The sequence below is a fragment of the Mizuhopecten yessoensis genome, unplaced genomic scaffold, assembly GCF_002113885.1.
Source record: "Mizuhopecten yessoensis strain PY_sf001 unplaced genomic scaffold, ASM211388v2 scaffold11125, whole genome shotgun sequence".
Classification (NCBI taxonomy): Eukaryota; Metazoa; Mollusca; class Bivalvia; order Pectinida; family Pectinidae; genus Mizuhopecten; species Mizuhopecten yessoensis.
The window spans coordinates 787,689-800,575 of NW_018408892.1; the positions used below are offsets into that span (position 1 = coordinate 787,689).

At 33.1% G+C, this 12,887-nt stretch overlaps 1 protein-coding gene across 1 annotated transcript in view; it reads right to left on the reverse strand.

The window, feature by feature from the left end:
• Positions 1-10,490, reverse strand: part of LOC110466250 (CD109 antigen-like) — a 38,057-nt gene extending 27,567 nt beyond the window's left edge. Inside the window, exons 1-11 of the mRNA XM_021522654.1 lie at positions 10,469-10,490; positions 9,086-9,144; positions 7,118-7,278; positions 6,685-6,710; positions 6,289-6,442; positions 5,306-5,376; positions 3,924-4,049; positions 3,439-3,478; positions 2,747-2,831; positions 1,665-1,764; positions 1,144-1,374 (exon numbers count right to left, since the gene is read on the reverse strand). Of these exons, the coding sequence (XP_021378329.1) occupies positions 1,144-1,374; positions 1,665-1,764; positions 2,747-2,831; positions 3,439-3,478; positions 3,924-4,049; positions 5,306-5,376; positions 6,289-6,442; positions 6,685-6,710; positions 7,118-7,278; positions 9,086-9,138 (1,047 nt within the window). The 5' untranslated portion in view covers positions 9,139-9,144; positions 10,469-10,490. The remainder of the gene's footprint in view (positions 1-1,143; positions 1,375-1,664; positions 1,765-2,746; positions 2,832-3,438; positions 3,479-3,923; positions 4,050-5,305; positions 5,377-6,288; positions 6,443-6,684; positions 6,711-7,117; positions 7,279-9,085; positions 9,145-10,468) is intronic.
• Between the last annotated feature and the right edge of the window lie 2,397 nt (positions 10,491-12,887).

Sequence of the window (12,887 nt, forward strand, 5' to 3'; positions counted from 1 at the left end):
ATATTAATGAGTTTCAGACTATCACATATACGATACATCATCACTTGCCTCGTGAAAGTGAAATCCGCATTTTTCGTGTACTTCACGTGCGAGAAAATGTGTAAATCCTCGTCTTTAACTAATTCTAACTGCGCTAAATACAGATACAATTGCGTTTTTGGTCTTATCTCAAGGTATTGACTACTTCTTCCATTCGTATACAAATTTTAGAGCTAACATGTGCTTATCAAGAACATATGTTAAATTATATATATAACGCAAACAACGAACAATCAAATGACATGAGAATAAAGTGATCGTCAATAGAATACTCACGTCAGTTTATCATATCGTGTATACATGGATATCCATTGTTAATTGATAACTTATCAGTATTGACGTACTTCTCTCTTTGTTACATTGATGGACCATCTTCAAAATTCCCTTTAACTCTCACTTGAAAGCCCATTGAATAAGTAAAATGTAAGCTAGAGATCGACTTAAAGTAGTGCCACTTGGATAAAGCGGTCTATGACCTACTATGGAATTTGTGTACCAAATACAATAATCTATTTAGCTTGATCTCAAATATTTGGTTACACTTTTGAAGATGCAAGGACTACGTCGGTTTAGGAGGAAGCATAATGATACAGAGATATATCCAACTCTCGGGGTGATTTTTGTTGGTTCTCTAACCCTCGGCAGAGCCTCAGTGTTAGTTCGAGATTTCTCTGTTACACCCTCAAGGTAGGGGATGATTATTTTTCTCCCATCCTATTATTTCAGTCACAATTCCACCGACAGTAGTCTGCCATGTTTGTAAAAAAAAATAAAAAAAATGAGGGGTATGCATATCGTCATTCACTTTTGATGACGTCACAATCATTGGTGACACATTTTATGACGTCATAATTGAACACGTGCTTATCGACACGAGGCTATCTCCCACTAGGGGGTGATAAGCTTATCTTTCCCGGTTAAGACGGGAGACACGCCTGTGAAGGGTGGGAGAGAAAAAATGGTTAATCGTCCATTAGCCAACTTATCTTGAGGAAGTTTCTGCATATACCCTATCAGAACTATACTACATGCAGGCTTTAAACACCTAGTTTCAGACTAGATTTCTAGATGACATATTCAAATAGTAAACAAGGTTACACTTACAAAAGCGATGTACTGAAGACCAGGCTTAAATGGTGTATGGATGGACGTAAGAAGTTCTATCTTCTCGGCGTGGGTGTAGAAATACACCTTACTAGTCCCGTCGAGAGTAATCTGTGTAAGACTCTCTGTAACGTTGGCCTCTACCACGACGTTACGGCCGTTTACTGAGGTATGGTAGGTGTGACTGGTCAGTCCCGACACAGGCAGTGTAAACTTGGCTTCCCCGTTGATCTTAACACATTATCATATTATTGTAATTAAAATTATTTCATAAAACGCTCATTAATAGTGAATAAACATTTATCTTAAACTGACAAACTGGCAAAGCGAATTTGAAAAATGAACTAAAGCACATATTTCCTTCTTGTGTAAAAGTTTACGGACAATATCTGAATATGTAGCCGACTAACGTGTTGCTACTCTAAGATAATATTTCTTTATTACCAAAATAATTAAACTTTTTAAGTAGATACTAATACGCAATTATTGTTTTATAATTACTGAAATAAAGGACGACTTACGTCCATTGTCAGTTCGATGGTTGGAATAGGTGTCGGATGATAGTGTAATATGTGGGCTCGGATTTTCACAGTTCCATTCACCGGCTTTCCATAGGAATATCTGTGATAACAGGGAAAGGTTTCAATGTATAAGAAGAATATATTGAAGGCATCAGGCATTGTTAAGTGATCCAGGTTAAAAGTTGAAAATTTTGAAATTATAAAAACTATTCAGAATTGCACAAAAGTGACATTTAAAAATTGTGACAGTTTTGAACAGTGCGAATAATCTGTTCAAGGGACCATCTCAATCGAGATTAGGGGGGTCATAGACTCTCGCACATCTATGACCAAGTATTAAACAAAGCGTAGCTGAATCGAGTCATTTCAGTGCATATATAACAACTATTGTACATACGCTTACAGCGTAGCCGAATCGACATTTTACACCTTTGTGTGCATACGTTTTACTGGTCATTTGTCTGATGAAAGTTACAGTGTACATACCGTACTAGTCATCGAAACGTCGCATAGAATCTCTTATTGGTTGTATAAAAAGAACTTTTCATAATCCATACTAACAAACATGCAGAAAATGTTTAGAAATATCATATTCAAAGATATTAATACTGACAATTATGTATAAGAGTTGGCTAATTTATTGAGTATCAAATTTACATGTGTTAAAATGACCGTTTTTGGTGTTAAGTCATGCACAATTTACGATAAGATTCGAATAACGATGAAAAAGTTATATTTTGAGAAAACAAACCAATTACTTCTCTAAAATATTCATTTATTATAAAATATGATGAAGAAGTCAATTTGCCTCCTGTACGTTGAACAATAAATACAATGGTTGAAATCAAAATTATCAAAATTTACCCGCATCTGATCTGTGCTAGTTACTGAAAAATGTAAATAGTTTGCTATAACGGTGAAATACACAAGGCAAAGGTATATCCTACTGTTATTGACAACGAATTTTGGACAAACATAGGAGTGAAAAGTTTCCCAAGTAATTCCTAAAAGCATGGCAAAATCTTCATTATAAGACATATTACGGTTGTAGTAATTTATAACTTGATATCATCACAACTTACTTTGCCTTCACTGTTCCTTTAATGTCTGTTGCTGACGTCAACTCATACGACGGCAAGTCAACGATTACTTCGAATTTCGGTAAGACTAGAATCAGAATAAGGTTTACATCATATAAACGTCTTTTGTCAGGCCACGTCAATTTATATCGGAGTAGTTTCACTTATACAAAGTTTAATGATATGCCATTCTTCCACAATCGTCCCTGTACATTAAATTTTACAAATCATCCATTTAAGGAAAGAAGTGTTTGTCAAACACACGTGCTAATTAAAATATTGAATTACACCTTTATTCGTTTGTTTTGTTTAAAGTCAGAACTATGGAATGTAGCGGTTCTACAACCTCCCTTCGAATTCATCATAACAATTTTGATTTTGTGTTTTCCTTAGACACGTTTTGTAACTCCTGCTTATGTCAGTCTCATATTAGATTATCCATCCATATGTTTTAATGTATATGTTTAATGAAAGTATATGTCAGTTTCCCAGTGATTTTTAATAGTCAAAATACCATGAAGTTTCGGGTTGAAAAAAATCAAGTCTTATGGGTCATCGTTTACAAATCAAGTAACTGTAGCAAGTACCACGAAACTATATCAATTAAATAATGACAATTCTTAATATGTTATTTCTAACCTGTTCCGATTTAATTATTTGAAAAAAGTAGATGTGATCACATGAGCACTACTTACCATAGTGAGCAACTGCAAACATCTTGTCTTTGGTCAAACCCTAAACAGATGTCGTCAAATATATCTAAGTATGAAATAACTACTAATGATCTATGGAATGTTCTATATCACAAAATAAGAAAATAAATACATGATTGCATAATCTTTTCAGATTAAAGGTCTGTATATAGAGTTAAAATGTATTAATATCAAACGTGTTATTGAAGCGATTCTTAAAAAGCTCCATAAAAAAAGAAGAACTAATGTTCATTCTAAATTTACGAATATATAGAACTGCGACAAAGTAATATTTCTTATATATAATATGTTAATATTTTCTCGAGTATATAATGTATGAGATAATCTTGACATGTACCGTAAGGATTACCACATTATCACATTAGTGCGTATGTCCTATACAAATTACCTTTCTGGTGTCATATTAAGACCCTACGCGGAACAAAAACAACATTATACAATATTCATAACATGTTTTGACTGCTTACGTGTGTCTTGACACGGATTTTCCAGTCTCCCAGTACCGGTTTCGTGTCCATTGCCATAAAATTAGTAAGTACCCCGCTGGCGTCTTTCAGTCCAAACCATTGCTTAATTTTATTGCTGTTTGGATCCTGCGTAAATAAGCATATATAACGATATATGAACACTCGGTTGATCAACATATCACGTATAGTATGCACAAAGCACCAAATTCTATATTCTTAAATATTGTTTTATGCCACCTGACAAGTATGCTTTACTCATAACGTTATTGGAAGATAAACCTTTATGGGTTTGTTACTTTAACAATGATCATTTTCGTTGGTCAATGTAGTAAAATATAAGTAAATAGAAATACTTCAAATTAGTAATGTATTGATAATCGAACATAGTTACAGCATCAATAGTATGATCTATATGAATTGTTTTCAACTAAATTATGCCATCTGCATTGTGTTCATATTGGCCTTAAAACCATTAAGAATTTAAATTAAGTAATTACAAGTTACCTTATAGATATAGATAGAGGATATTTGATGGTGTCGTATGTAATAACAAATATATTTCAGGAGTGTGGTTAATATTCTGATATTTTACACGAGTGCGCAGCACGAGGGAAAAATATCAAAGTATTAGCCACACGAGTGAAATTTATTTGTTATTACTGAAGACACCATTAAATTTTCTATTTTTTACATTTATAAAGCATAAAACATGAAAAATGTAATGCATTAAAAAAGGGCGGGAATCAGGAGCGTAATAATTACCGCCATATCCTAATGACGTCACACTTGACAACAAGGCTGCGCGCTATTTTGAATGGTATACTCAACGCAATTCCGACTTTTTCTGCTGTTTCTGGTATTATTGCTTATAAAAATGTTACTTATTGTATATTTATGTAAATACTTCAGTGTGTGTACCAAACATTTACCATAACAACCACTTATTCTACCGTCGCTTCATAAATCGTTGCCATTGAATACACCGTTATGATTGGTCAATATAAAAAATGCTATTTTCACACTGTGAAAATATCACTTTTGATATTTGTCACAGTGTGAAAGATATCAGCTTTAGCAAAATGATAGAATCAGATATTTCACTGGCAAAAATGTAATGATACGTTTATATCACAGAGATTATTTCATACTATAAAATATACATCAATAACGAAGTCGCTTATCGTCAATGTGCAATATCAACGCCATACACAGCGTTTACAGCATATTACTTATAAACGTGGTGCGAAACTTACCTAATGCAGATAGTTATTTATAATTTACATGAACGAAATGGCTATTGAACATTTCATACATTAGTACCTGAAATCTTAGAAAATATACACATAAAAAACACAAGACGGAATTTTGAGATTGCAACTCACGTAAATCTCAATGTCCATGGGCCCACTGTAAACTGTCAAATTGGGATAAATGGCGAATGTTCGGAAATTGACTGAAATGACAGATGTTATGAATGAATAATTTCTGAAACAAATACTAGCAAATGCATTATGTTAAACAGAGTACACCAGTGTCAATTTATGTTTCAAACCTCAGACATGAAGGCATATATCTATTGCTAGAAGATACTTAAAATTTGTGGCTCATGTGTATCTGGTGAATAGTCTTTTTTAAGTGTGGTTCTCAGTATAATGTGTTTCTTTTTGTCAAAGAAACATTTTGTATGCGTTGTAAATTGTGTTGTTTATGAAAAGTGAATAATAGAAAAAATATCTTCAAATCAAACTCGTCTCGTTTGTCGGTGAGGTGATCATCAGTGTATATGTGTATGCAAATGCCGGGGGTATGAAGCAAAAAACAGAACTTTTAAGTTTATTTAATATCAAATGGGGGATAAAACATATGCAAGTTTCTTTTTGAATTTTTTTCTTCAGAAAACAAATAAGTATATCTGAATGTGAAATTTAGGAATCGAGCAAGTGTCTTCTTTTTATGTGGAACCAGTCATGTGAAATCAGCCACAACTTATCTCCATTGGAATAACGATAATCTTGTTAAAATATCCTCACCAAATGAAATAATATATAATTCAATCTAAGCATTAAGAAATCATGTGGTTATTGTGGAGAAGTAATAAGTTCAACAGAAGTTACTTCTGACAGACGGTGCTTCAAGGCTCTCGAGAATTATTGAAAATCCACAATAAACAGGAACAGTGTCATGGTTTGTTTTAAGTTCGTTTTGTTTTTAAGATGTGGTTCAGAGTCTTGAAAACGTTGTGGTTGTGATGATTTTTGTTTTTTATTCACAGTGGTTGGCAAATAGCTCGTCTCTGTAACGTGTCAGTGTGCTTTACATACAGTCCTTCCATACCATAAAATTAAAAACAACTCGGCAAGCTTACCTGTTTGGCCAGGTTTGTACATGGCTTTATCCGTCTGTATAAAGATAGACATGCCCTTGGAAGCGTAATGAAGATTTGTTTTGTCTGTGAAAGTGAGACCATTGGAACCTTCAACTGTAAGCTGGTACGTCCCGATTGGAATCGTATCTGGGACCTAGAATAGTGATACAAAACAGGGTTTATCAACATCATATAAGTTGATATTGAATTCACAACAAGCCATAATGCTTAGTCTTAACAATAGATGATAGTTCATCTTATTGAAGAATTGTCAACTATAAAATGTATCTTTTTTTCTCGGACGAACAAGAAAACACTTTCCAAAGGAAAACTTTCGACAGATTATTCACACAATAAATGGTTTATTTTCTTATATCAAATGAAAAGAATGCTTACCATAATTCGCATGGTGTCAGGGACATCTGAAAATCATTTACATGTTTCTTTTATTTTTGATGCAGGAACATACAGGGTAAATGAAAACAATCGCTTATTTCTGAATTGAAGTCATTAATTTTCCTATGACACAAATAAATAACAGTATACTGGTCAGGAAAAGGGTTTCAGTCTCTGAAAAAAAGACTTCCCGAATTGTTAATCAAAACAAACTTTAAATCGTATAGGAAATTATTTTCGAGACTGCAACTCAACTAAGCAATGAACTTTTCTAATCAGAAAACCGACTTGCAAAAATATCGGAAACCGATTCTCAAAATTGTCTTTGGGCCATTTGTATTTTTCAACACAAAAGAAACTGTCAACTTGGTGTAAAATATCTACATTTAAATAAATATCTAGTCACGCAGACTGAAATATGATGGCTACATACGTTGTTGGAAAGTTGCAGACGAAGAGGCTTTCACCGATTTGTCGGTCACACGGATGAGTTTAGCTGTGACGTGCACATCGCCAGTCGCATGTAGAATATTGACACTGATGTTCAGGGGCACTCCCGGGCGGACGTCTTTAGGCGTAATAACGACATAAGTGCTAAAAGAAAAAGATACTTGTATTCTATTATCTTTTTATTTTGCATGATGTTAACATTTATTACATCCATATTGACAATCAATCAAACAATAGTTTGTATAGAGTTACCCCCCTTAAAGATAAAGACAGTGCATTACACATTTTACTTGTGATAAGTGACAAAATTAAATGTAACGTTTCTGCCTCAATATTGATTCTTTAATTTTCTTAAACATATTCGTCCAGATTTGCATTAGCGAAGTCTAACGTAATATTTATAAAAGATCATTTGCATGTTTGTAAATCATGTTTCTTTTCAAAATTCATTTAATTTGATTTCTCCATATAAAAATGTAAAATGAAACTGACATTATATATTAAGTAATTTCCAACAGCAATAAAACTAGAAAGAGGAATAGAGAAAAGATAACATAACCAGGTATTCTATATACTCTGAAAGGGTAGCGTGTATCTAGACCTTCAGTTTATTTAACAAAAAGGATTAAATTACGACAGTTTAGAAATAACCTTCTTCCTTTTATTAAAACCAGAATCAAAAATCTATATTTTATCGATACAATAAGACTATTAACATAACTTAATAAATCATTCAATTGTTTTACAAGACATAAATCTGTGCAGTTTATCGCGACTTCCGTATTATTGAGCTGAATAAATATATGATGTATTCATAAAGAAAAACACACTATAATGTACATCTCGAAAATATGATTAAATATATTATTGTATTCTATAGCCAGAAATAGTACATAGTAAGGGCCTAAGATTATTTAGATAATGAAATACATCTTTTATTTGTTATAACCATAATAAAATCATTAAATTTGGTACACGTTGATAAGATGCTTAGAATATATACCCTTTTACGTTTTTATAACTACAAAATAATTCTGTGTTATTATAATACCATTTTTAGAATTACTTTTATAACAAGAAATACTTGTGTACACTTATGTACACATTGGCATTGTACCTTGTACTAGATAACGGTAATTTGTTTTGTATAAGTACAAGGTAGTTGATTATTTTATTGATCCAATTTCATAAAGACGATGTCTTAATAATACTAATCTAGACCGATGATCAAACGGAATTCAAGTTCATTCTAGCTGGACATATGTTATAGTTTCGACAACTCTTTTTATCAAGTGACTACTGTATACTGGATTGGTGAAACCTATCCCATCTAAGTAACTGTTTTTTTTTATATAGATAAATCAGTGTAGGTAAATGATTCTTCATTATAACTACGGTATGTTTTAATCATGGAGTAATTCCCGACTTAATTTCTCTTGGTGTGAAATAGTTCATTACGCCTTAAATCTCCCTGTCGTTTACTCTCAAAAATGACGACTGGACGAGATGTTCAGAAGATCAGTTTACGCCGATTAACACTATTTAAACTATTTTTTGTAAAATCGTATATGCTGCTGATCCAAGATCAGCCAATAACGCATCATATGGAAATAAATTATTTGTTTTCCTCGTTTTCTTAAGAAATTAAATTGCTCCATGTCCCAATAAATTAATAAGAACTGTTATTTGTTATATAACACAGTGTTATATTGAATATTTTTTTGCCAGATGATTAGAAAAGAGTTCATCAATTCCGAAGTAGCTATCTTTATGCAATGTTTTTGCAGCTTAAACATTTTAGACCTGATCATCTGCTTATATGATTAACTGTTTGTAAATACATTGTAAGTTACTTTAATTAGACAATACCAAAACATGTACTGACAGAATTGATATTTATTTGTTCTATCATAAAATATTAAAATATTTATATATTTTTTTTTGTACTTACTCTTTAGCCGCAGCTATCCCCAACAAGAGGGTTATTAAACCGGCCAAGAGCATTTTTATCTGAAACGAATGTATAATAAATATTTTAATATACTTGTAAATATACACAAAACATATCAATGAGTTCATTTGGTTAAACAAAAGAAAATAATTGAAATTGATACTATTTTTCAAAGTTGCGTAAAATTTCCGGAAATATTTCACTTTTGCTTTTGATATTAATATGTATATAGAGGTTACACAACGAGTGGTTGGTGAAAATGGTAAAAAAATTACCATATTCAACAACCACGAGTCGTGTGATCTGTTTCTACCACAATCTCAGTCAGAAACAGCTGGAGTATTTCCTGATTTGAATAGCATACACACATTTTGTTGACATAACTGGCGTAGTGATATGACCCATATGTAAAAAGTCACTCATTAATATTCAAAAATGACTTTATTTTTTACAAATTTAATAATTTTCAAAATTAATGTTTCAGCAACAACTTCGTTAAAAAACAAAATAGATGAACGACTTTAAATATTGAGAGTAGCAATATTGTAATTAATATAAATTAACCGAGGACTATATGCGCGTTAATTAATATAAATTAACCGCGGACTATATGCGTGTAAGCATATCGTACGAAGTCTGCCTCCCGCCAAGTGATGAAGACGAACTAATCGCTGTCAATGTCCAAAACCGTAGGCCTGGGACGTTTCTTCATGAGGTTCTATGGTTGGCGTTTATAGTGAGAGTTCCGCCATGACAGGCCCTCCAAATATTGATAACGGGCATGGGGAGAACGAAATATTTTCCGACACTGTTACAGATCTTGTTTGGGTTTCACAGAGACATATGCTATATATTATGTCTCTGGGTTTCACGACATGGACACGCGACGGTATGGCGTCGAAACGATATCGAGGGTCTGTAGCAATTTTGCCTGAAACAAGCGATCAAATCTTTAAGCATCATTTTCTTTTGGTATTGCCTTAATAACCCCCTTTTCCCATCACATAACCTCACAAAAGTCACCAACATTTGCCAGATGTTGACAGCAGACGACGTAAACAAAGAAGCACGCGGCAAAAAGCGCGTGAAAAAAGTCTCCCGGTCAAGCTTTAGGTTCATCTTCACGACCAATCAAAACTACGGAAGGTCATATACCACGTGTGGTGTATAACTCATATTTATTCAACAGTCTGCGTGTTTATACAATGATCTGAGAGTGGAATAACACAGCGTATTGGGGTAGAAATAGAAAATAAACAATAGACGGAGATACATATGTAGTATTTAATTCCGTTATTCTTAATTTTCATTGCACTAATGAAAATCAAATATTTAAAAGTGTTTAAGTCAGTATGAGGATACCTGGCAATCAAGACGCCTTACCTGTGAGGTATTCCCTCTGGATGACCAGGGAAAAGCTGACCTCGTTGTATTTATACTCAATCCCACGTAACAGAGGTTGTATGACGTGTTGATTGGCAAGTGCTTTCTGCAGTCGTCATAAAATATTAACCTTTATCTCAACAGGATGCGCCACTCGGCTCTTATGTGGTGTTCTGTCACCTCTGATGAGCCCTTATCTATATCTTCACTGTCTGGAAACGTGTGGTCCTCGTTTTAACAGCCATTCAGTACAACCTTTGTCGGGTTGTCGAGAAATACTTATATAAACCCAATGCTAGGGTATATTGCCAAACCTGTTTTCAGCGACCATTTTCGGGAAGTCCATAAATTTATATAGAGTTTAGGTGGTCTCTTGATACAAGTTCAATCAAAATGAAAATTTACAGCAATGGTGATTTTTCAGTAGTCTATTAACAAAGTTGATCTATTAATCGAGTTGGTCTCTTGAGCAGGTTTGACAATACTGTTAAATAGATTGAGAAATACATTTTCTTTTTCAATCGGAAGGAATCGACCATCATTACCAATTCCAATTTCTATTCATACACTTTCACTTTTTTTACAATAAATATAATGTATATAAACATTATTTCTTCATTTCAAATACTCGTAAATACGTCGACTGAAAACAAACGCAACACAATTATACAATATAAATCTGAGAAGGTTGGTTTGGTTTGGTTTTATTTTGTTTAACGTCCTATTAACAGCTAAGGTCATTTAAGGACGGCCTCCGCTGTGTGCAAGATGCATGCGTGTAGTGTATGTGTGTGAATTTGAGAAGAGACCGATAGAAGAGGAATTGTTATCCATAATTATACGATATATTTTTTTCAAAACCTTCTGAAATCATGTATGTTTGATAAATGTGTTTGATCATAAATATCTTGATAAAACAAAGACAATATCAATAGAAAAATGCATATTTTTGTCATAGGAATGAAATGTAAGTAGTAAATCACTTTAAATCAGAGCATATAGACAGATTCGATCTATCTACAGCTGTCTATGGTAATTATTTTTTATATATAATCTTTTTGAAATAAAGACTTGGAAGACATATTAACAGTGAAGATTAAAATATGCTCAAGATTTAGGTTGATAGCGGATTGATGACTGTAAACTGAGATAGCTGATGAAATCATTTTTGTTTTGAGTCGTGTTTAAGTTATGAAAAGAGCTTTCAAATTGTAACCAATACTAGTATTTTCTTTCTTTCCTATTTCATTGATTTAAAAGAAAACCATTTATTAATACAACACAACAAACAGCTTTGAAGATTTCTTTTGCTGTTTTAATATTTCAACTTTTGATAATATGTATAAACTGCAAATACATGTGCTGAAAATTGATGTAAATGGTCCCAAAGAGCTGCTTTGGCGTTGTCCCATGTTATCTAAATTGTCAATAAAATATTTAAAATCGACATCACATTGCTACATCGTCATGGGTGTAATTAAAAAATAAACAACACTATCAATATGTACAAGATAGGTTTTATGATAGCCAAGGTGAAAGAGTACACAACTTGAGATAAGACCGACATAGTCCGTGTGTGTTCAACCGCTCACTTTATCAATAATATTTATGTAAACCTGTCACCGGTGCTGAATCACAAATCCAATTCTTCAGATTATAACGGGGTTACATCAGGGACAAAATACTGTAACACAGTACTAGAATAATTTTAAAAGAAAGATTTTATTTTATTATTGGGGTGGGGAGAGTTCATTCAAAATCATTTATGTTATGGACAGGTTAGTATTGAATAAACAATAATAATTATAATTTAAGTTTCTTGTATACCACTTTATCACAGCAGGTCGTCCCCAACGCGGTCCACAAATCATTAGCCGTGGTCATTGTGCAGTTGTTCTTGACGTCTTATTGTTCCGGTGTCTCTTGAATTCCTTTGCCGTCTTATTTTGTTCTCATTGGCATTACAGCGTGTTAAATATTTGACAACCGTATCAACTTTGATTTTAAGATCATATTAAGGTTAACTTTCATTATTTGTGAAATTCTAGTCTCTGTTGCTTATGAAGGTTATATGGCATTTGTTTTGACAGGAAACATGTTTCAAGAAAATGCTGATACTGAACCTAATCAAAGTTAGAAAAAATTATCTTGTACGTCAACTCCATAAGCAGTGGATGTAAAAATGGTACAAAATCTAACTCAAAAATGTTATCGATATCCATTAGCAGAAGGCCGGATTTTTGCTACTGAAAATAAATAAATATGAACGATAGCTGAATCAAAGCCATCACGTTTGTTACATTGCTTGTTAGGAGACACGGTAGTATAGTGGTGGGACGCTGGGCTCTTGACAAAAGGGTTCCAGGTTCGCGTCACTGCACGGCACGGCGCTGTGTTGTATCCTTGAGCAAGATACTTT